Source organism: Diplotaxodon limnothrissa, linkage group LG14 (genome assembly GCF_057381915.1).
Source record: "Diplotaxodon limnothrissa isolate DT_005_m linkage group LG14, D_limnothrissa_male_GT1.1, whole genome shotgun sequence".
In the NCBI taxonomy this organism is placed as follows: Eukaryota; Metazoa; Chordata; class Actinopteri; order Cichliformes; family Cichlidae; genus Diplotaxodon; species Diplotaxodon limnothrissa.
The window spans coordinates 31,206,009-31,230,731 of record NC_140609.1 but is presented as its reverse complement, the minus strand read 5'-3'; the positions used below and the strand labels follow the sequence as shown (position 1 = coordinate 31,230,731).

Below are 24,723 nucleotides of genomic sequence, written 5' to 3'. Positions count from 1 at the left end.
TAAGCCCAGCTTTTATCTATACTAACGTCTTTGGCCAAAAAAGTGCTAATGCAACACTATAAAATACTTTGCTGAGTAGTAGCAGTAGTAAAAGCTTGAAACATATATTTAAAAAAAAAAAAGTCAATTGTATTTCGGTGCCTCAACTCCACTTATATCATTGAAACTAATAATGTACTGCTACATGTCACTGGACACGTTTGGAAGAAAAACTGCCCTTAAATGAAGAAAGTACTGAAAACATTTCTCAGTGATTTTGGTCCATACTGACATCACACTGACATCACACACTTGTTGCAGGTTTGTCAGTTGCACATCCATGATGCAAATCTCCTTCCACCACATTCAAAAGGTGCTCTTTTCCACTGACATCTGGTGACTGTGGAGGACATTTTGAGAACTCATTGTTGCATTCAAGAAACCAGTTTGAGCGTTTGTGACATGACATTCTATCCTGCTAGATGCACTGCGGTGATAAAGGGATGAACATGGTCAGTAACAAGACTCAGGCAGGTAGTAATTGGCTTGAATATTGCAACAGAAATCAAGACTCATCAGAACTGTTATTGTCTAATTTTGGTTAGCCCAAACCCCCCGTTGCTTGTTCTTAGCTGACAATAGTGGCACCAGATACGATCTTCTGCTGCTTTAGCCCATCTACTTCAAGGTTTGCTGTGCAATCACAAACCCTCTTCTGCACAATCACAAACCCTCTTCTGCACATCTTGCAGTGAATGGTTATTTCAGTTACTACTGCCTCCCTATCAGCTCCAAGCCATTGTCGTCTGACCTCATCAACAAGGCATTCTTGCCCAGAGAACTGCTGCTCTTTTTTTTCCAGACCATGCACAACTACACCAAATTCAAAGCGACTTAAATCATTTTTCTCCTGCATTCTGATGCTCAGGTTTATCTAAGCAACATGTTCATATGCCTAAATGCACTGGATGATAGCAGATATATGCATTAGCAAGCAGTTAACCTGGAGAGTATGTCCGATATTGGGAAAGTATGCTTTCTAAAATAGTGATAAACCCATAACTCTATTATTGTCTCATACTACTCAATCATGTTTTACATTTCTGATCAAATTTGTATGTCAACACTGACTGAGATAATGAGACTCAATACTACAGAAAGCTCAGAAAGCCCTGTTCCTCATAAGATAAATGTTACGTTTAAATGTCAATACAATGACACTTATGTCGCCTCTCTTGAAGAGATCTGCAATCTTTATGCATTTCCCACAACAATCCTGTCATGTCCAGTTCCCTCCAGAAAACGCACACATTCAAGTTGTCCATATGTTTTATTTTTTAATATACTCATATATAAATACATACATTTGCATATGTCATTCTTGATTTTGGCTTCAGCACAAACAAGCAAGCTGGTGGAGGCACAGAAAAGACAAAAAAACCTTGAGTGGGATATAAAGCAAGAAGTAATCCAGTGGATCAAATAATAAATGAGAGAACACAAACACATGTTAAGTCAAACCCTTGATGAAAACCAAAGAACTGGGTGAAGTGTCCCTGACAACACCTAATTTTGACTGCATCCATCTTATGCTTTAATAAATTACATAATAGGGTGCAGCTTTCATGTTGGTTCACAAAGAAATGATGCCAGCATTGAGCTGACATCATTTCTTTGTGAACATTTTTCATATTTCATCATTTCTTTCATACATGATGACACAGGCTGACTGACGTTTTTGTTCAACAGTAGAGCAAACAGGATTCAAATAATGTATCAGGGGGAAAAATAATTACTGAAAGATTAAGCAAATAAGTAATGCCGATTACATTAACACAATTACCAAAAATTCCATTCCATTCTGGGTGAATTTTTCCCAAAAACTCCAAGCTTTTATGGCCAGTTTTAAATCATTGTGAGGTTGCACAAGATATAGTCGGTCCACGAAAAGGCCAAGCTCATCATTACCACTATGCAGCCCAGCTAAAAGGCACAACGCTGCTTTTTGTACATGCGCTCAAGGGCACTGCTCATTCATATTGTTTTATTATCTAATACGTTTAAATGTTCAGCTTCAAACATTTGATGATATTAATACAACATATTCCCACAAGCTTTTGGTTAATATGTTATCCATTTGTTATGGACCATCATTGCAAAAGGAGCAGTCACCTTAGAGGGAGACTTTTTAATACAGCGAGGATCAGCATGGCAGGCCCACCACTGAAGGAATTCAACAGAATGTCATGCTGACCTCCACGGGTTATTTTGTCACTTGAGATTTTACTCAGTTCAATATGATTGCAGTTTATACAGTGAACAGTAAATACTATGCTTCTGCAGACAGTGTCAGCAGATCAGTAACAAAACTTTGATATCACTTTAACAGAAGAGGAAAAAAAAACAGAATATAAAAAGGAGTGATTTCTGCTGAATTCATCTCACAAGCAGAAGGTACAGTGGTGTTGAAAACAGCGGTAGAGTGTGAGAATGAGACTTTAAGGCAATATTGGTAAGCACCACACCAACATCTCAGAGTCAAATCTGGGTTAAGATATCCTGTTGTTCATCAGTTAGGTAAAGAAGGTCAGAAGACGTTTTTCACTTGTCCTGCATTTTTTCCAGAATTGGCACAATCATGTCAAATTTAGGCCTCTTTGCTGGATCTTCGTTCATGCATATCTTCATGAGCTTGCAAATGTGGGGAGAGATGCCAGGGGGGATAGTGGGCCTCAACCCCTCCAAAGAAACCTATAAACCAGAACATACAGACACCTTAAATCCATTAAACTAACAGGTAATAACTGTGAGGTCTGTCTGCAAGCTGCTGATATCCATTTGTTAATCTAATAAGCAACAGTGCTGCTAACCTTCATGCCTATCTCCATGTTGGACAGGTCAGCAAATGGCACTTCCCTGGTTACCAACTCCCACAACAGGATAGCAAAGCTCCACATGTCTGCTGACCGGCGGTTGATCTCTTCTGGCTTCTTCTGAAGGGCTGAGCAATGCCAAGAAAAATAAAGAAGGTTATAGAGTAACGTAACGACATGCCACATCCTCAGACTACTGTGGAGAAATGAAAAGTTATTGCAACGAGTGAGGCTGTTCCTTCCTTAGGATGTGCCTAATTTGATAACATCATGAATAGCTGATCAAAATCACCACCTTGTGTCACTTGCGGTGTATTGTCAATGAGTCTGCAGAACTCAGGTACAAAATATAGTAGTCAATGGTCTACTAATCTGCAGCAAATAACATCCAAAAAAAACCCTGCATTATAAAACAAAATTGAGGCAATTTCTGTTTCCATTCTTGCAAACTAGTGTCTGCCTGCAAACAGCAGCAGACAAGCAGAAATATATACAGTATAAAGTGGGGAATCCCAAGGAATGCATTTTGCACGACAGTTCAGTATTTATCTTAAAAAAAAGCTTGAACAACATGGAGCTCTGTGGGCTTTTTGCCTGTGATCTAGCATCGTATAGTATATGTTGCTATGGAAACCAAATCTTGTAGATGAAGAGAAACTGAAGACATTTGAGCAGCCGATTTCACAAAGGAAGGTAGCAGGTTACAGATACAAAGCGCAGCACAAACCTAATGTCAGATTAAATACATTTACTTCAACAACAGTGTGTTGTGCCATCTGTTTAGTCTCACTGTAAGGTTAGTACATGTACATCAGCTTGGATTCCAGGCTAAAGTAAAATCTAACTAAACTAATGCCTCTGTAAGTGGCCATGTTTCTTTGAAGATTAAACAGCCTGTTTAAAACCAATTGCCAACCAGCCATTAAACCAAATTCCATAATCCTTTAGAAATTACTGAAATGTAAATATCATCATGTTGCAAAAGCAGTAGAAACATATTGTTGCAATTCTTCTACAAAATGATACAATAAGCAAACTTGCTAATATAAGGAAAATTCGAAGCAGTAGTGCATTTCTATTATTACATATTACAAACAATTCTTGAATATAAGGCATATTATTAAAATCTGTTACCATGCCAACTATGTGAATTTGTTTTAAACACAAGAAACACTCCCTTGCATATCACAGCATACATACATGTTGTTTCTATGTAACTGGTGGTGATAAATCCCCTTCATCCCATCCCCCACACGCTGTTTCTGTTTGCTTCTCTGTTGCAAATGTTCCCTGGTTATTTTCACATTTTGTAATCAGTTTACGTTTCGAGCTAACTTTGATTTCAATCTATCTCCTGGGGAAATCAGCTGCAAATTACATTTGGCTCAGAGACAGTCTAGAGTTTCCTGCATCCATCATTCAAGTGCAAGCTTGTGTGGCTTCAGCTGTCACTTTGGATCTGTGCTGTATGACTGATGCCTACCCTCAGGGGCTACCCATGCTGGCGAGTACATCCTGCCAGGACACTGGAAGGAAAACTTGACGTCTGCCATGCTGATCCTTGCCGTCATGTCCTCATCTATCTGTGAAAACGGAAAACAGAGTTGACTTAGACGCCTCAAAAAACTGTACCACACATCTCTTAGTCATAGTTTTCTTCTTCTTACCATTACACTCTTGCTGTTGAGGTAATGGCGAGGGATCATGGGTTCAAGTGTGTGTAGGAACGCCATTCCATTAGCAATGTCAAGGGCAAACTTGACCGCCTGTGTCTGATCCACCACAAAATCTGACAGCATGATGAAGAACAAGTAATAACAGGTTTAAGCCATGTCTTTCACTACATTACTGGATGACAGTGAAATCACTACTGTAGAAAAAGTGATGACAACTTAATGACCAAAACAAATACTTAACTCCAATAAATCACAAATCCCTACAAATCACCCAAACTGGTCACAAGTATGGCCTGTGACCAGAGTAGAGGTACTCACTGGTGCCTTCATGCAGCACGTTGTAGAGGGAGCCATAAGGCATCCAGTGTGCGATGATGATGGGGTGAGGGGCGGGAGGAGACTGACATGCTCCCAACATGGGTAGGACATTCGGATGGGAAAATATCCTGGGATTCAGCCCAAGAGGGAAGGACAGGGGAGACAGACAGACAAAAACAGGCAAATCCACAAAGGATTTGACATAAAAAGTATGAGATGCACCTCCCCACGAAATAAAATTATACACAGAATTTGGCTCAAGACAGTGCAAACAGACAAATGAGTGACTGTGAAGGCAAAAAACGAAAAAGTCTGCAGAGAAAAGTCAGGATTATATAAGAACCTGAGTTTGGGATACTCCTCATTGAAGTCTCTGCCTTTCCTAGTGGTCCAGTCACGAACTTTTAGCAGTTTAATGGCAATTTCATTTCCCTGCCAGCGCCCTTGCCAGAGCTATAGAAGAGAAACAAAAAAAGTGAATCTTTAATTCATCATTAGCAGCTCTGCATTAACATTGAGCACAATGAAAAACAAGAAGAAATTACCTCTCCAGACTGGTTCTCGTTTACTTTATGGGCTAGAGAAAGCTGTCTGTAGTCAATGCCTGCCTGTTTATTCAATGTTCCATTGCCTAAAAACACAAGACAGAGACATAACTCAGGACGCGAGTTAAAGCTCAGACAAAAAGCTCATTATTTATATGAAATCTGAAAAATCTGTGGAAATTTCAAAAGCCACATTAAGATTAATCTGGAGACTAGCACAGAACATTTTTCCATTTCATGCAGCACTCTGTGCAAAACTGTGGGTGGAAAGTGGTCAGCTAATAAATTGGTTTTTGGGTTGCTGGGACTCACGGGGACGGGTTCTGGTGGTGCCTTTCCAGAAACTGTCCTTGAAGGGAATTTTAGTCAAGTTCTGTCCCATTTTCTCAGCCTTTTCTGTATTGATAGTAAAATGAGAAAGTCAGTACAGAGCAACAAATCTGAAAGATGTATGACTGACGCTGACATTTTTTTTTAAAAAAACCAAACAGTCAAACCACAGGCATACCTCTGAGGAGTTCACGGAGGTGAGGTTTCCCTTTGTCCAATGGAGTTTCCCCATACTTGTTACAGATGCTCACTAGAGCTCCATTAGTCACAAGGTCCTGAGAAAAAACAAACGTTATCAACACTTTAAAAATACTTTAAAACACACAGGTTTTTAGCTTCATCGCCACCAGGAGGCACACTAACCTCAGCTACTTGGTCTTGTCCCCAGAAGCAAGCATAATGCAGTGGTGTGTTCCCGTGTTCATTGACGGCATTGGTGTCTGCTTTGCACTGGATCAGCTAAAAGAAGGAAAAACAACGGATTACATGCAGAGAAAGGCTGGTCAGATCTTGTTTAGGCTGTACACAGAGATGATCCCAATGCTGCCAAGAAAAATCATGCACGGTTGTTTTGCCTGTAGACACATACCAGAGGTATTGAGACGTGTCTAATATTAAACTCAGTAGCTGCTTTACAGCCATTTTAAAATCGACATCGTGGAGCAGAAGCCCGCCATTATATCAACAGGACTGTGTACAGGATAATACAAAATACCTTTCTTTCTTTTATGGACAAACATCAACAACTTACAGCAAATACACTTACTGCCACAATGTGTTTGCTGCACTTTGAAAACCCAGCTGTGTTTCCTATAAAGAAAAACACTGCAGGTTTAATATGCTGCATTGAAGTCCCTGCCGTTTGCTTTGCAGCTCCAATTTTGTCTGTGCATTTATATGTAGCAGTAAGCACATTTTATATTCATGCTTCAGTTTTGTCTGTTACAAAAGGTGCAAGTACAAGAACAGACAAGACATGTTTCAGCTGTTCAGATGATATCATTTTAGCTTTCACAATATCCTGTGCTAATGAACCAAACTTGCAGGGAGAGCATCATTTTGAAACTTGTATATTAAGATCTTGCATTTGCTCGCTCTCACTGCTCCGTCTCCAACCGATAACACAACCAATTTGTATAGAAAACCATTTTGATCCCCACTGCTCATTTCAAACTAACAACTGCAGGGATGATATTTTTGTTTTGTTCTTTTATATATAATCAGCTCATATAGAGAATAAGGCTTAAAGTTAGGTGCGTGACTGCTTTGCTACACAGATGTGCAGACACAGACAACTGTATCCAGAAGTTATCTGCTAGGCTTCACTTCTGCAAACTAGGGCTGCTCAATTAATCGAATTTTAATCACGATTACGATCTGGGCTTTCAACGATCATTAAAAATGACTGAGCCGATTATTAGCCCCTCCCTCATGCTTTACTTTCGCGCTGCTCCATGTGGCAAATCAAGCGCACTGCTCTGCATTTCGAACACGCGTCACAACAATTAAGAGGACCCGAGGGAAGCTCGGAAAGCTAAGCAGAAGTTATTTGGAGAGGAGTGGACTGCCGTTGGTTGAAAAGAGAGGTAAAAAAAAAAAACTTAAGTGGTGTGGAAACATTATGGCTTCGCGGAGTCAGATGTGGATCAAGTAGACACAGTGTGTAAACTTTGCTATGGTGTCGTAGCTGCACCACAGAGCAACACTGCAAAGTTCACATTTTTCATTTATTTCTTATATTGCAAACATTTGCACTGTTATCAGTATTTGCACACTATTTTATATTATTTTTTAAAGTCATTATTCAATACATTGTTATTGTTAAACCTTTAAAGCCGGTCAGAGCAGCATGCTCGTTCTGTGTAACTATTTTTAAATCCCTGTAGAACCTGAACGCTAAGCTAGCATAATCAATTTTTTTCCATATGAAACCAGAGGAGTTGTACTTACATCTTATGCCATCAGCTTGTCCTCGGTCACGGTTTCGTTCCACATATAGCTTTGCAAAAATTGCATAAAAAGCGCTTGCAGGAACAAAAACATAATATTCCAGAAACACGCTTTGCCGATCCGATCAGCTGTTCTTAACACTTCCCACATTGAAAAAGACGTCAACGTGAACTATCGCAAGTGACGTCATTTTTGCGGAAAATGTAGTTTTTTACTTGTAGGCCTTAGAACTCGAATTGCACTGCTGGAAATAGTTTATTTTGATGCACATGCACATTCTTTGCAAATTTGCATCATAGGATTGTTTTTTTGTTTTTCCTGCAGTATATACAAATTGCTGTATCTCCAAAAATAAAACTATGAAGACACTCAAAATAAATTTCCTGTTGTTGTAAACTATTTTTTGCAACTTTTTTGTATTTAAAGTTTTGAGGGATAAACCTCTTCAATTTCTCCAAGTAGAAATATATGTAAAAACAAAAACGATTTTCAATTTTTTTGTAGTTTATTGCACTTTTTTGCAATTAATGTAGTTACTATGGACTTAATGCATACACATTTTTAAAATATGGGCTATAACAGTTGTATTGATGTATAGCAACTTGAAATGCTCCCACAAATGGCACTACAGCATGTAAAAAAATAATATAAGCTCTGGCGGACGAAATAAATATCGTCAAATAATCGTGATCTCAATTTCAGTGAAAATAATCGTGATTATCATTTTTGCCATAATCGAGCAGCCCTACTGCAAACTCTAGTCTGGTCCTCTTGACCATGTTTGTATTGCTGATACATAATGAGCCTGAAGTTTATGCTGGCTACAGTTCTAGTATTTAATAATCTGTTAATTACCACTCTTAAACAGACCTATAGACAGTATTAAACACAGATATTGCTTTTGAGTCAGAAAAAGAAAGCCAATGCCTTAAACCTGTAATCTATGTGAAAGCTGCCAGATGGCTTATGATCCTATAGAAGTCTGTGGGAAAATGGCTTTCTGTCTTCACCTCTGCAAACATTTTCCTGCTAAGTTTATGGTCTCAGTCACTCAGTTTGGGCCATACTGAATTTAAAAAAAAAAAGAGTCTAATTTGGAAATCTCAGTCATATTATGTTTCAACATAGAGGGTTATCTGTGGTATAAAACTGCACGCTCAACGGCAAATGACTTGTCAATCATGATTCATTAACCAATTAGCATGTAGTTTCAGTAGAGTCAGGTCTGCCCAGCCTCTGGGGTTTTTTTGCAACCAAGACAGCAACAACAGAAACAGTCAGCTCATGGCTTCAAAACAGGAAGCCAGAAACCAGTGGGTGATGAGGGCACAACAGTTGCATCCATCTTTTATACCACCTATTGTTACGTCCATTCAATCTATGAATGCAGCTTGCTCACCAAGCACTACTATCACTCCATACATAAAGAAAGCGGCAGTAGCCAGAAAGCCAAGGGTGAGTCCATAAACTAATGGGTGATGTCTGTCTTTTATACACAATCCATGACACGTTTATGATACATTTTATGTTATAGCCACAGTGGAATTCATCCAAGAGACTCTAGACAGAGTTACTGTGCTCCAGTGTTTACAAGAACTCTACCTTTCCCACAATGTCGCGATGTCCATGGCTGGCAGCCAGGTGCAGGGGTGTGTCGTCTCCCCGGTTCATGACATTAATGCGCGCTCCTCGCATGATGAGCATGTCCACCACATTGGAGCGACCCTCTCTGCAAGCCCAGTGGAGAGGGCTGAAGCCATGGTCATCTCTACAGGGGCAGAAGCAATACAAGCTGAGCATGTTTTTTTATACAAAAACCTGCTTAGCATAACCTGAGGGACAAAACATCAGCAATTTTCCACACAAACACCTCTGTGGTATAAATGGTAAAAACTACAGCTGTTTTGGGAAATGGGTTTTTGGTTTGACAAGAAAACTTCATAAAAAAAAGAAAAACCCAGATCCTCAATGTAAAGATATACATGTTAAGTGAGATTACCAGTGCCTCCGTTCATGCTTAATTACCAGTGCAATGAGAAAACTGAGCTAAAAAATCTAATAAAATACATTTACACAACTGTTGCTTTAATGTAGATAACACAGCTCCAAAGCAATGCTATGAGTGAGTTCTATGAAAAAAATTGAATGATTAATCCTTCACAAAGCCTGAATTTACTGCAAAAATACTTATTATATTTGTTCCTAATAATCTGTTATGCCAGTGATGTGAAGCTGAGTTATGTATGCATGATAAGTTTATTCATTTTTACAGTCATTTTCTGCTTCTGTAAAAAAGGAAGCTCATGCGACTCAGTGACAAAAGCTAATAAGCCTCTGGCACTCATCATTCCTGTCTCGGTGACAGCAGCAATGCCACATGTCGCACAGTGGCCTCGATTATATGACAGACACACTGATGGAGTGTCTTCACTGTGAAACACAGTAAAACAGAGATTAAGACACAGGAAGAGCGCAGTGACAGAGTCGATCACGAAAAAGACTGGACAAAAAAACAGCAGCGCTGAAGTCCTTAAAAGGCTCAGTGAGCCGCGAGTATGACTCTGTCTCATCACTCCACTCACTTCTACCAGATCATCTGGACTACTATGATGGATTTTACTTTCCATGAGCACAGTGCTCTTTTTAATATCTTTTTCACTTCTTCCAAAATTATAAGTAGACAGACAGCATAATAATAAGATCTGAGAACTGAGGGAGTATTATGATTCTGCAGGAATTTGAACCGTCTGCCCCAGCACTCAATTCACTGGCTTGTATTCACACAAAACAGCATCAAGAGTCCCACAGAGACCCTCAGTCCCACAACACACATCTAACTGTGTGACCTGCTGTGGATCAACTCAGAGAGTAATTTCCTCTCAGACCAAAAGGCCAAATCCTGAAAACTAATTAGCTTCAGTTTAGGAGAGAAAAACTACCCACACACTTTTCTAATCTGATTAGCTTTCAGTGCCAAGCAAGTCTGTTTGGGGGAGGAAGTGGAGCATCAAGGTTCATGTACATCTTCTGTAAAATCAAGAAATTACAAAATAAGCAAAATTGTGCTCTGTATGGGCTTAAATGTTCTGTTTAACAACAGCTGCCATGGATGGATTAGCTTTAAAACATATTACTCCTCATCTGTCCTGAGAGTTTTACATTTGAATTCTCTTACAAATCAAAAGCTTCTCCAATGATACAATGTGCTGCTTTTTTCAGTTTTATGTCACTGAACAACTTTGAGTTGTGGCTTTAAATAAGAAAAATAATAATAATTCCCTATAGCTTTTGACAGTGTGATTTTCTTTTAGAGTTTCCTGAGTTGATGCACAACTTGTTCAAATATGACTTGTGCAAAACATTTTAACAAAATAAAGATTTTAGATGAAGTTATTTCCCTTTATTTTTCAAGATATATCTTGAAAAATCTAAGTTCAGTTAACTCATTTTTATTCAAATATTTATATAAAGCAATTTTATTCTAAAAAAAAGTACACAATAATAGCTCAGGTCCACATATAAATGCTGAAAATGTACTGTGGTTACATCAAGTAAGCCTCAACACTGGTCTCTGTGTGTATTTTTGTTACAGGATGGATTTTCCCTTTAAGCTACCTTCATCCCACAAACCCATGAGGACTTGAGTGCCAGGGTTTCCTCTTGCTCACTCCCTCCTCACTGACTGCAGTAATTTATTTCAGGCACTTTCACCTGCCAGCAGAACTCATCCGGGCAGACTGAAGAGCCAGAGGAAGCGTCCCTGTCTGCACCTTGTATGTCTGCACTGACATCTCCACTGGCTCATATAACAAGCCTCGGCTAAAGAAAAACAAATCCACTGAAATATCTAAAAAGCAGCTACGGGAATAGTAAATTAGTGTTTTTACTCTTGAAAAACTCATTTTTCTAGTATTCATTTTATTCATTCAAATATCCAATGACAAGAAGGATCATTCTAAAATAAAAGGTACATAAACTACAGTAGAACTACCACAGCCAAATCACAGTGCATTTCTACCTAATACTTTATATTCTGATAGATGGGAAATTTTATCTCTTAGTGTTACAATTAACCTGATCATGTTAAATCCCTTTTGCAGTAGCTGCATACAAGAATAACAACCTGATACTAGCTACACTAAAAACAGCTAATCCGGGACTACAGCTACATATTTTTATTCAAATGTGCAGAGCATTTTCAAATTGATTGTTTAACATATCATACAATGTATTCTCTACCATTAAAAGTTAGAGAGGGGAATTTAAAAGAAAGTATAATTTATTGTTTCTTTACTCAATTAATTTGTGTTTGTTTTACTTCAGTTCAGACACATGGAGCAGAGCACAGGAGACACAGTGAAAGTAAAGATCACATTACTTGAGTTAAAGCTTCTCTTCACTGCAGAATTGATCTTTAAATCCTCCTTCTCGTCCACAGTCCTGAATAAGCAAGCTCCATCACATCTTAAAGACCTCAGTCTCACATTGACCCAACAGAGCACTTTGCTCTCAGACTGCAGGTTTTGAGCCTTCAGCTATGAGGCTGCTCTTCTGCAGAACCAGCCTCCAGTTTGGGTTCAGGAGCCAGACATCATCTCTACTTTTAAAATTAAACTAAAAAAAAATCTGTTTTGATGAAGCTTACAGTTAAGGCTAGATCAGGTGCCTCTGAACACTCCCTTAATTATACTGCTATATGCTTGGGCTGCTGGAGGACGTTCCATGATGCACAGAGCGTTTCTTCTCCACAATCCTATTTTCCCTCCTGTTGAACTGACATACAGCTGTTTACTGTCATTAACTTCTTTCCACTCACTCCCACAGTCTGTTTTGTTCTTGGATTTCTATGCTCCTTTTTTCTTTTCGTCTTCCTGTTAACCTAACAACCAGTTGCAGCAGATGGCAGCCCCTCTTTTTTTAGATGGAAATAATAATAATAGTAATTATTATTATAATAATAACCCAATAACATAAGACCTGAATCAAACCTTATGATCTCTGTCAATGCTTAGCACTGCTTGTTCTGAATCCATTACTACCCATTTGAACAAGAATTTAGACCACTGTGTTTCCAATTACCCACCATCAATCAACCACAGCAGTCATACTGGTCAATGGAGCTCTATGTTAGAGGTAAAAAATGCTTGGACATGGTACAGATACCTTACTAGGAGTCAAACCAAAGAGCAAAACTAAATATTATTATAGTACTATCACTTAATCTGTCAACGGTCTGACTTCAAGCTTTCCCAGAAGTTGAAGACACTATGGATTTAGGGAGAATAGGGAATAGGGAGAAAACACACATGTGAAAAAGTCTTTGCCTCCTTCCTGTTTTCCTAGTGTTTTTCATATTTGTCACACTTACATGTTTCAGATTATCAAACAAATTTTAATATTAGACACAGATAACCCAATTAAATACAAAATGCAGTTTTCAAATGATGATTTCATTGATTAAGGGAGCAAAGTTATTTAAACCTACCTGGTTCTGTGTGAAAAAGTAATTGCCCCTCTTGTTAAATCTTGAATTAGCTGTGATTAACCCCCTTTTTTTGGAGAGCTAAGCTTAAAAAAGGCGGTTCTGAAAAGACGAGGAGGTCAGATTTCCTCCACAGTACTGTGAAAGACTCATTACCAGTTATCGCAAAGTTATCGCAGTTGTTGATGCTCAGGCTGGCCCAACCAGTTATTAGGTTTACAGGGAATTTACTTTTTCACACAAGGCCATGTAGGTCTTTAATAATAAACACCTGCATTTTGTGTTAATAATAATGATCCACCAACCAGTAAAATGGTACTGTAAAAAATACTGAGAGACAACATCAGAACATAATGACCACATTACAAATATTTAGGAGAATATGTTTTAAACTTTGCAATTAGAGTCTTCTAAACTTGGCGGCAGCAGTAAGGGGAAATGAGTGGAGCTATCTAATACCACAGGGAGACATACAGGAAACATATCAGTAGAGAAGGGGGAAGGTGATGTGGGCTGCTATGGCTTAACTATGCATTCCTCTTTTGAAAAATTCACTATACAGCCCCACATACACAAAGATTTTCTGTCTGTCTTTTCAGCCCTGCCCACAATAATAAACTCCTCCCCTTAGCCCTCAGTTCTGGTAGGTGGTAAAAGCTTCCCTTGAGGCCCATGTGTTGCTCCTTGTAAGGAGATTCTGCATTCCACTACTACTGTTCATGTGGGAGTTACATCAGTGTAAACACATCGTCATTGTAGAGCATAGAAAATATCTCAGGGAGGGTTCTGTCAGGCAAGAGCACAGTAAGTTTACTAAAACACAGAAAAGGAAGGCTTGAGGCTCTGTAGTGTCTTATACACTGGAGGACACACATCAGCCGGAAAAGGGAACTAGACGTGTAATCAACTAATGGGCGAGTCGCATGCATGAATCCACACTGGCTCAATGCAATCAGATAGACTCACAAGAAGTGGAAAAAACAAAGCAAACAGGAAGCCAAAGAAAAGGAAAAAAAATATAACTTTCTGAATAAAGTGTATGTATAGACAGACATATCTTGTTTGCATCTATTTTTAGAATACAGCTATATTTTCAAGTTATGATGTATATTCTCAAGTTCCTCTTTTATATTTAGAGCAAACACGTCCCAAATAAGAAAAAAAAAAAGATGCTGACCAAATAGCAATTTTAACAACATTAAAATATTTCTTGAAACATCCCTGTGCCTCTGACGTTACCAGTTATCTTTTCTGTCAGTTAACAAATGTTTTCTTGGTTACAACCATGTCAAAAAAAAAGAGGACGACCACTAATCCAAAAAAGGCTCTTTCGTTTTCATAGTACTAGCAACATAATGAAAGCTTGACAACTATGTCATTTGCAAATGAATAACTGTCAGTAAAAAAACCCCTACCACAAGTCCACTAAAACAGAGAGAAATGGAGAAGGAAAGAGAACAGCTACCACTTACACAAGGAACATAATTAAATTGACTCATTTATTATTTCTTTGTTTGCTTTGAACACAAACACCGGTAGTCTAAATCTTAAACAGAGCTCTCTAAAAAGACAAGATTCGTGGGTGGCCATCCAGACTGGACTGCCAAGTTTTTCCCAATGTAGCCAGCTTAGGATAAAAACAGCAGCCCAGGACTCTTAATCTGGAACTATTAGACAGAAAATGCTGTGTACTAAATGTGTCATGTCAGAAGTAAAGTACAATATTTTCTGCATCCAAATCCATCCAAAACCAAGTTGTATCCAGAGCATGCAGAGCCTGATTTTGACTGCTGTGACTAACTATACCATCACAGCATGCTTCCTGTCCAACATCATGCTTTTGATTTACTGTGCTGGCATTCTAAACATAAACATGCGCACACAAGGAAATGGGTTCAACGGCAGTCCACAATCTCACAGGGGATTGAAAAGGCGGGCTTTCAGACTGCACCAGAGAAGAACTTTAAGAATAAAACATTTTAAATAAAACACAAGATCACATTTGAAATTTTGAGCCACGCTATTTGGAATCACAAATTCATGTTTTAGCAAGTCACAAGCAAGCAGGCACAGCTGCTTGGGGATATAAATGAAATTCTTAATTAGGATTCCAGTATCCAACTTTCATTTGAAATAATATGGACAGAAGTGACTGATAAATTCTGGCTATGAAAAAAACTGCAGCTCACCCTTGATTGAGATCATTCTCTGTGTTGTCCAGCCATAAACGAACTGCCACTGCATTGCCTTCCCGGCACTGAGTGAATATATCATCCATTTTGGCTGGTGTATTGTTTTTCTTCTAGGACGCACCCGTGGGAGCAGATGCAGAACTAAACTGGGACAGACAAGAGTTGCAACCCGATGGGTTCAGGCACGTCCTGGCCAGCATCAGTCCCTCATTTGGGACAGTATGAACCACAATCAGAGCAGCACCAACACGACCCTAAAGAAATTGATTTAAAGAAAAATGGTCACTCAGTTAAAATTATTTCTTAAAAAACAAAAAAACAAAAACAAACAAACAAACTGCTGTACAAACCTAAAAAGGAGAAAGCCTACAGACAAGACAACCTAGTGTTGAGTAATCTCCAACTGAGTAATACAGGGTGGGTATGCCGTTTACAACACAGTGACTCACAAAATGTAGCTGTATGAAAAAATAGCCCTGGACACCAGAATAGATAAATATAATCATCCAGAGTCAAACTGAAGTCTGTATTCCTTTAATACACCGGCAACAGACTAATATATTATACTGATTATACTAATATATTGATAATAAATCAATCACTTCATGGCCCTATCAAGTTTACAGTCTGGATTTGCTGCTCTTCTTTGTAGAAAGAAAGTGGTTGATTTTTTATTATCTTCGTATTGGTTTTGCAGCTCTAATTGATTGTGAGACTGGTATTAGCCAATAAGTGGGACGGTATAATATGATAATACAATATTTTTTTAATTTTTTTTTCAGTATGGTCACAACCTAAGTTTCACGCGCCATTGATCCACGCAGTTTATACCATTTACACTCCCAACAATGTTGTCACTGCCTGACTAGCTGCTTTGCTATCCGGCTAACACAGTGAGGGGAAAGCTCACTTAAGTCAGCCGCCTAGTTCTTCTACTCGTGGCAGCACCACCGACTGCTTTTACTCCACCATATGGAAGATATATATCTTGGTTAGCTCCTCACTATAAACTTGCATCTTCTACGTCGTGAAATAAAATCCATTTGGGTCTGTGCTAACAAGCTAACTATCTATCCTGCCGCGGGGGCTGTCCGTGTTTCTCTCATTTAACGGTGACCGACTGAGGATTTCACTCGAACCATCATTTAATAGTTTAAACAGGTCAAATTAAAAAAAATTATTTACCTCCATGCCTTTAAACTTACCGGATATATTAGCTTGTTGCGGTGTATTGTAGCTGTACAGAGGAAAAGTTACAAGCCTTGCTGTGTTACCTTCAGCATTCAGAGAGCTGTGCGTCCACACCCGTACGTACGTGGAGGAAGAAGAGAGAGAGAGCCGCCTATAGGTTGCAAGGAGAATTGCAACGATTTCAAATTCACCCCCTGAGGTCATGATTTTTTTTCTTGAAATAATTACATTTTATTTGTACAAAAATCTAAAATACGAAGCTCAGCTCAGGATTACAATAAATGCCACCATGTCACTACATGTAGTCTATAACATGTTGCTCTGAGACCTAATGTTACACACTACAGACTCAGACAGCTGATGTCAGACCTCCAACTAGAGCATATATTGAATTAAAATCAAATTCAAATTTTATTTGTCACACACTTAAGGGAGCGGAAGCGCTTCCCAGACCTCAACAGTGGGAAGAGTCCATTGTTGGGATGGGAAAGGTCCATCATAATCTTCCTAGCTTTAGTCTTGCACCGCTTGGTTTAGATGAACAGCAGGTCAGGAAGCTCTGATCGAATGATGCGTTCGGCCGAGCGCACCACTCTTTGCAGATCTTGTCTGTCCTGCTTGGTGCTGTTACCAAACCAGGTGCAGTTTCCCTTCAGGACGCTCTCGATGGTGCAGGAATAAAAGTTCTTGAGCACCCTCAGTGGCAGATGGAAATCTCTAAGCCTTCTGAGGAAGAAGAGACACTGTCGGGTTTTCTTAACCAGGGTTCTAATGTGGCAGGACCATGACAGGTCCTGAGTGATGTGGACATCCAGGTACCGGAAACTGTCCACTCTCTCCGCTGGCATGCCATTGATGATCACGGGCTCATAATTCCTCACCTGCTTTTTAGTGAAGTCCACGATCAGCTCCTTAGTCTTGCTGACATTTAGGAGGAGGTTGTTCTCCTGGCACCAGGTCTCCAGGTTCCTAATCTCCTCCAGGTAGGCCTTCATGAAGGACACACACACACACGCACCGTTTTGAACCTTGTAAAGGATCTGAGTTTTACAGAGGGTCAGTTTAAATTGTCATATCTTCCTTCTGAAGTGACATAGGGCTTTCTACTTATTTCATTTAAAAGCAAACAAATGAACAAGGAAGGAGCTTTCCTAGTGGGTCCACTTAAGCGGTAAACATGTAAATAAAACTGTCTGTTGTTTGTAGTGTCTGCAGATTAAGTTTAAATTCTCCATTCTTCTGTCTCTAATCATAAGCACAAAGACATGTTACAGACACATTTTGGGGTCTGTAAAGGGGAAAATCCATCCTTAAACACAACATTTCTTGTCATATTGCATGGTATGTAATATGATGTTTAAGAAAGTTTTTTTATTACAGGTGATTAAGAACATACATATGGCCTCAGTGGTCTGGAAATCATTCCCTCCGTCTAATTTACTAGTTTTAAGTAAACAAATAATTTCAAGTAAAGTAAGTTTCAAATTTCAAGTAAAAAGGAAAAATGTTTTTTTTAATTTTATTTATTAAACCCAGTGTGTCCTTTTGCGTGTCCCTAATTACAGAATATAACAATTATGCAACAAATATATTGTGTATTTGATATGTAGGTTTACTTAAGTCAGTCCGTCTGTTTATTGTTGTTTAGATTGGATCTTACAAATATCTATAAGATCCTAACAAAAACACTGTTAATTTTGATTATTCAGAGACATGTTTGGTGAGAGAAATCTTTGTAAAACTATATTTTCTTGAAAATCGTTGGAGCCACTGAAGAGTTGCATTTTTATTTTAACTATTTTTAAGTTGTTTTTATTAATACAACTTAAAATCCTTAAAATTAAGAGAAGCTGAATGTTTATCCACGTCATCACGGAAAACGCCATTTCCCAGATATCTCCGGTGTGCTTACGTCAGTTATGTGCGCCCGTAACTCTGTTTTGCTCCCCTGACGCGCATGACACTGAACCAACGTGGCTTTTGCTTGAGAATAACTTTATTTCTTTTAGGTATTACGTGTAGTTACACGTTCATTAGATAAAAAGGTTTCATGCAAACAGCGGGAAGAGTTCCTCTGACACGTAAATCAACTCGTTTTGCTGCCTGAGAAACAAACTCGTGAGTAGTTCAGACATCATATAGGACTATAGGTTAGCTCTCTGATAGCAAAGAAGTGCGCTCGAAAGAGTTTTTCATCTCCAGTAGCGGTTTACAAAGGTGTGCGTTTTTCTAAAAGGACACACAGAAACATGTTTAACGAGGATGAAGACTGGAATGATGAAGAAGAGGGTCAGATCTTGAGTAAACCTGCCCTCAGTAACACCAAGAAGACAAGCAGTGGCATCAATGTGAAGGTACGTGTTTCTTTTGCGCTTACGGAAAACTTTTTATTCTCGCAAAGCATTACTATGTTTCTACTTATGGTAGTCGCTACTCGTTTTAAAAATATATTATTCAACCTGCTGTGATCCTCTGATCAGCCCAGGGTTGTGGGTAAAAGCAGCCTGATGCGGACACTGAAGACTCTGGGGTCAGTACCAGAGTGGAAGAGCGACAACCATAAACAGGACAGTGATGAAGACTCCGAAGAAGCTCCATCAAACATTAGGACAAAGAAGAAGAGAAGAAAAAAGAGAAAACTTGCAGAAAAAACAGAGGAGCAGCAAGAGAACACAGACCAGATCTTAAAGGAGGAGAAACCTGCACCAAAAAAGAGGAAGAAAAACAATAAAGCTGGTGAGTAATTAGCTGGTTATAAGCTTAGAAATCTGACACAGTGGTTTGCCACATTAGAGTTTTTAATCCAGCATCTGTAATTGGAGTGTTTGGATGTACAGTATTGTGCAAAGTCTTGAATCACATCTCATTTCTTTGTATTTTTTTAAGAAAATGAGAAATTAGTTCATCTATTTAGAGGTCGCCACTGCAGGCCATTTGTTTCCATCTCACCCTGTCCCTAGCATCTTCCACTGTCAACCAACCCTCTGCATGTCCTCTGAGTTCTTCCTCTTTTTCTCCTGCCTGGGAGTTCCATCTTCAGCATCATTTGTCCAATATGTCCAGCATCCCTCCTCTGCACATGTCCAAACCATCTCAGCCTTGCCTTGCCTCTCTAACTCTATCTCTAAACTGCTCAGCATGCTCATATCTAATCCTGTCTAACTTTGTCACTCCCAGTGAAAATCTTAGCATCTTCAACTCTGCCACATCCAGGTATGCCTCTTATGTTTTTGTCTTAAAACTCTACATCACAGCAGGTCTCACTACCATCTTAAAAAATTTCCCTTTCACGTTTCAGGCTGTCCTTCTGTCACTCGTCTCTACCCAGCCTGCACTCTCTGCTAATTATCTGTTGTTTTTGATGATCTTGCCCTGGTCTTTTAACTTGTCCACCTTCATGACCTCTATTTCTTGCATCTTCACTGTTACACATGTCCCCCTCTCATTCACACACATGTATTCTGTCCTCCACCTCTCCGGGCTCTCTTCCACACGCTCTCACTACAGATCACAGTGTTATCTGAAAACACCATTGTCCATGAGAATCCTGCCTAAACTCATCTTTCACCACTGGAAACAAAAAGGGAGTCAGATGTAATCCAGTCACCACATTAAACCTATCTGTGCCTCTTACCGCACACCCCACCACAGTCTCTGTGTCCTCATTCATGTCCTGGACATCTTCATATACTTCTGTCCATATGTCCATACTATATGCTTTCTCTAGAGCCAAATAGACACAGTGCAACACCTTCTGACCTTCTCAATGCTTCTCCATTGTGGTGCAAAAATACTATTTTATATCTGTCAATCTGTGTTATCTTTGGCATTTCTTTGTAGATTCAATTCAATAAATGGGGATAAATTATGCTCTTGCAACAGGCTGCAAGTAACAATTCAAAATTAGTTGTGTTAGATGTCTTTCTTTGCCCTGAAAAAGGTCAGGTGGAAGGATAGAAATGAGTGAAGAAGCAGCCAATGTCCAAAGAAAAACTTAAGACTTAAGTCTTTCAGAAAGCCTGGAGAACTATTGCTCAAGATCACTACATCATTGCAAAAGTCTGGCTCCTTGGAAGAAAAACTTAAAGAAATTAGGGGTCACTGAAGACTTTTGCATAGTACGTAGTACCAGCCTCAATCTTTCCTGAGTGTAAAATATTGACTAAACTGTTTTTTTGTTTTCTTCCAAAAGGATCTTCAAAGGCAAATGGCACATCTTCAGGGGAGGAGAAGAATAAAGAAATGACTGAATTGCTGATGAATGTAAACAATCCACAGAACACAGAAAAGATTGGCAGAAAACAGTGGAAAAACAAAATGAAGAACAAGAGGAAATGTAAAAATAAATACCGCCAGAAACAGCCTGAGGAGGAAGTAAATAAAGTAAAGTCTGTGGGTAAACATGAACTAAAGGAAGTAGTTAAACCAGATTCACATAGCAACAGCAACACTGGCAAAAACAATCAAAAAAAGAAAAATGAGAAACACCCTGAGGAGGCGAGTAATGAGAAGGAAACAAAGTGTGTCCCAGTTCAGAAATGTGTGCCTGAATCTTCTGCTGATGGATCAGAACAGAAAACACGTGAACCTGCAGTGGAGATTAAAGTTAATCAGCAGCAGTTCCCCATGAAAAGACTGAAACCTGAGCAGAGCAAAGCTCAGAGTCTGAAAAGACAGAAGCTGCAGAGGATGCTGCACAGCGAGGAGACAGAGCACCACGAGACTCCTGCAGAGCAGGAAGATAAGCCAGCAGAGTCAGAGGAAGAGGTGAAACAAGACCGCTCTGCCTCCCTCAGGTCCCGGATGGAGCAGCGGTTGGAGGCCGCTCGTTTCCGCTACATTAACGAAGTTTTGTACAGCACGTCCAGCGGCGAGGCGAAGCGTATGTTCAAGCAGGACCCACAGGCTTTCTGGATCTACCACAAAGGTTACACGGCTCAGGTTCAGAGGTGGCCCGCCAATCCAGTGGACGCCATCATCTCTTATATTCAGAAAAAGTGAGAAGCCTTCAATTTTCTGTGATGTTAATGCATGAAATAGAATTTTGCCCACAACCAAGGAATCTTCATGATTACAAATTTATAAAATTGTGCCAAATTTTTCAAATGTGTATGCCTATAGCTGGCATACACATTTACACCAGCAACACAAACAAGCACATTGTGTTCTTTACTCCCACCCTTTTAACCTTTGGGCCAGTAGAAGCTGTGATATGACTGTGAAACAATCAGGTAATATATCCATGAAGTATAAACACTGAAATGTTTTAGAATACAAATAGTTCCAAAGAGCACAGCTGGGAATATCCATTTATTTAAACTGCTTTAGCATTAATTGAATTGGGGGTTGGAGCACAGACCACTTAAAGTGCTCTCTGGTCAAGAAAGTGTGAGACCGCCTGATAATGGCTTTGCTATAACAATCCTTGGGCAGCGTTTCAAACAGAAACAATTAACCTGATGATAACAAAGCCCACCTCTTTAAGACAAGTTCATGTGATGAAAAAGTCCGTTGGAGGCAGGGAAAAGCTCCAGAAAGCTGAACAGGACCTCTGAGCACAAAAGGTTTAAAATGAAATCTTAAATGTCTGCACTGCAGTGTGTTGTCTGACCGAATAGGTTGGTTTGTCAAACTGTGCACTGATGGAATTGTGCTTTAAGATCTTTTCATCACAGGATGATCTTTAAAGTGGGTCTTTGATGCTCATTTCCACCTCCATACTTTTTCTTGGACTTTACTAGAGTTGCTTTGCCTGATTCACCCTTCAAAATAATACTTTTGATTTAAGCCCCTCTGTTCGTCACCTGTCTAAACAAACTATTTTATCTCCTTTCCCTTTAAAACATCTTTCTTCTGAATTGCAAACCATCTTAAGCACAAGGACTGGACAGCAAGGCTGCGATTTTCACAGAGCTGTGTGCAATTAAACAATGTGACATTGTGCATATATAAAAAAGAGAATAGGGAGGGGTTTCTGTCATTATTAGGCATCATATTCACACTAATGGAAATCCTCAGTTGGGTTCCTGTCTGCATAGAGCATGCAGTGGGGTTGGGACACCCACTGGCTCACCATAAATTCACCTGCAACAGAGATCACATCTGCTTCATTTGCTTCAAACGTTTGTGTTCTCACACGCACTTGTGTTTGGTAATGTCTGGAAAAAGTTCAATGTTTGCAGTGCATGTGTAAAACTGCTTAAGACAGGAGATTCTTAATCACCTCAGCTCAACATCTGAACGATTCATCATATTTTGAGCAGAAAGCACGGTGTGCTGTGTACACTGTTACTTTCAGACTTTTCCCAAAACATTTCCAGACCGTCTCTGCTCATCTCAAGAGTAAGAAGGAATTCTTCATGTAGAACTCCGGATGCTGACATCATTTATCTGCTGTAAACGGTAAACAGAAGACATTACTCTGCTGCACACTCTCGACAGCGAGGACTCACGCAGCTGATAATTTTGCACTGTGGGTGTTTAATCGATGCCTGGTTTTGCTGCTGTGAGAAGTTTGCCTCGTTAACATCAGCGGTTTGTCAGAAGACAACAGTTCTAACTAAAAGAAACACATCTACTGTACTGTTTTCTTTTTGCAGACCTTCCTCTCTCGTGGTTGCCGACTTTGGTTGTGGTGACTGTAAAATAGCGCGCAGCGTGAAGAACAAAGTTCATAGCTTTGACCTGGCAGCCACCTGTGAGCTGGTTACGGTCTGTGACATGGCCCACGTGAGTGTCTTTCTGCAAAATACAGACACAATTGCACTGCGATTGTCGTAAAATGGAACTAAAATGAAACGCCCCGTGTCTGCAGGTGCCTCTTAATGACGCCTCTGTGGACCTCGCTGTGTTTTGCCTGTCCCTCATGGGGACCAATCTGGCGGACTTTTTAGCAGAGGCCAATCGAGTGCTAAAAAAGAGGTGTGACAAGGATTCTGCATATGCATGTGTTTAATGTCGTGCACACACTGTGTTTCTCATTATTTTTTGGCACCTTTGTTGCAGAGGAGTCCTTAAAATAGCAGAAGTGGCAAGCAGATTCGACAACGTGCGAAACTTCATCACTGCACTGTCAAGTCTTGGATTCAAGATGGTGTCGAAGGTGAGAAAAAGGGGTGATGCTTGGGACCATGTTTACAGGAAAACAAGTACTTCTTCCTTCTTTAAAAAATTAAAGCATGTCACAGTTATAAGATGAAAGTCTGAATTAAACATGTAAATATATAATATTTACTGTGTTCAGGTGTATTTTCTTTCTTTTGTTGTTGTCCTTTTTAAGAGCCTGTTGCTGAAAAATGCTTAATAAATTTGTCACAAGTAGATCAATGTCGTCTAAACAACTGAGTCTGAAGAACACTTGGACCACGTGATGAGTAATAGCTTAAACATTCATGTTTGTCTGCTAGAATTACTGTTATTTTGTCTTTTTCTTCCTTTCAGGACACAGAAAATAGTCATTTCTACTCCTTTGAATTTGCGAAGACGGGAAAGGCTCCAGAAAATCTGAAGAAAGTTGGACTACAGTTGAAGCCTTGTCTTTACAAGAAGAGATGAAGATGTAATAGGAATTCATAAACTTCTCTGTGCATCAGTACATAACTGGACAATGCTTCACGGGGTCACAGTTAATATACACTTAAATGTATCATATTTTTTGGTATATTTTTGATTATTCCTTTTGCATTTTGTTATAGATACGTGATTTTTTTTTCATGTAACAGAGGTCTGTTAGTCTTTATCATCAGTATCAACATGGACGCACATTTTCTCATCACACAATGCACAGATCATTGATTGTATTGTTTACTCAAATACCGTAAATAAGAAATGTTTTTACAGTCCTGGAGTAAGTCACTGCGTTGGGTACAAAATCAAAAATGAAACTCGAGGCTGCTTGGTGACAGAATTTTCTAAGACAACTCTGTAAGTGCTACAATTGCTGTGGGAAAACCTTTAAAAGTCTTTAAAAATATAAACTTTTAAAAATAACTGTGTGATGTCTGTGATGCTTCAGACCCAACATGTCGTTCCCTAACCCTATTACAATTACTCTATATGAACAAACAACTGACTCCATAATTATTTTCCACAACAGTGCTGCAGAGAAGCTGCAGTTCAGTCTATTTACATCTGAATCACACATAGTACAGAAATGTATTTATAGCTTCACTCCTTTTGTCGTAGCAG

At 39.3% G+C, this 24,723-nt stretch overlaps 2 protein-coding genes across 3 annotated transcripts; one reads left to right on the top strand and one right to left on the bottom strand.

The window, feature by feature from the left end:
- Positions 1–1,304: 1,304 nt before the first annotated feature.
- LOC146619171 (scaffold protein ILK) lies at positions 1,305–16,641 on the bottom strand. Of its 2 annotated transcripts, none has more exons than XM_085370507.1 (13): positions 16,551–16,641; positions 15,343–15,599; positions 9,274–9,439; positions 6,085–6,180; positions 5,900–5,996; positions 5,704–5,787; positions 5,392–5,477; positions 5,190–5,299; positions 4,847–4,974; positions 4,520–4,641; positions 4,336–4,435; positions 2,850–2,980; positions 1,305–2,730 (listed from the first exon to the last, which is right to left on the bottom strand). In XM_085370507.1, the coding sequence occupies exons 2-13, from the start codon at positions 15,429–15,431 to the stop codon at positions 2,581–2,583; spliced, it is 1,359 nt and encodes a 452-aa protein (XP_085226633.1). In that variant the 5' UTR covers positions 15,432–15,599; positions 16,551–16,641; the 3' UTR covers positions 1,305–2,580. The 2 variants fall into 2 exon arrangements, with proteins under 2 accessions (XP_085226633.1, XP_085226634.1); XM_085370508.1 differs by lacking the exon at positions 16,551–16,641 and adding an exon at positions 15,696–15,743.
- A 1,856-nt stretch (positions 16,642–18,497) lies between these two features.
- On the top strand, positions 18,498–24,149 carry rrp8 (ribosomal RNA processing 8). Its single transcript, XM_085370506.1, has 7 exons — positions 18,498–18,890; positions 19,017–19,272; positions 20,729–21,533; positions 23,136–23,265; positions 23,351–23,457; positions 23,542–23,638; positions 23,977–24,149. The coding sequence occupies exons 1-7, from the start codon at positions 18,786–18,788 to the stop codon at positions 24,088–24,090; spliced, it is 1,614 nt and encodes a 537-aa protein (XP_085226632.1). The 5' UTR covers positions 18,498–18,785; the 3' UTR covers positions 24,091–24,149.
- Positions 24,150–24,723: the final 574 nt, after the last annotated feature.

What these genes read in the sequence shown, in the direction of transcription:
- LOC146619171 (XM_085370507.1), bottom strand. Translation starts at nt 15,431, where the DNA reads ATGGATGATATATTCACTCAGTGCCGGGAAGGCAATGCAGTGGCAGTT. An exon ending in TCAACAGCAAGAGTGTAATG is followed by an intron (nt 4,436 to 4,519) that starts GTAAGAAGAAGA and finishes CCGTTTTCACAG; the next exon opens with ATAGATGAGGACATGACGGC. An exon ending in AGCATGGGTAGCCCCTGAGG is followed by an intron (nt 2,981 to 4,335) that starts GTAGGCATCAGT and finishes GGCATTGCTCAG; the next exon opens with CCCTTCAGAAGAAGCCAGAA.
- rrp8 (XM_085370506.1), top strand. Translation starts at nt 18,786, where the DNA reads ATGTTTAACGAGGATGAAGACTGGAATGATGAAGAAGAGGGTCAGATC. An exon ending in CGGTCTGTGACATGGCCCAC is followed by an intron (nt 23,266 to 23,350) that starts GTGAGTGTCTTT and finishes CCGTGTCTGCAG; the next exon opens with GTGCCTCTTAATGACGCCTC. An exon ending in GATTCAAGATGGTGTCGAAG is followed by an intron (nt 23,639 to 23,976) that starts GTGAGAAAAAGG and finishes TCTTCCTTTCAG; the next exon opens with GACACAGAAAATAGTCATTT.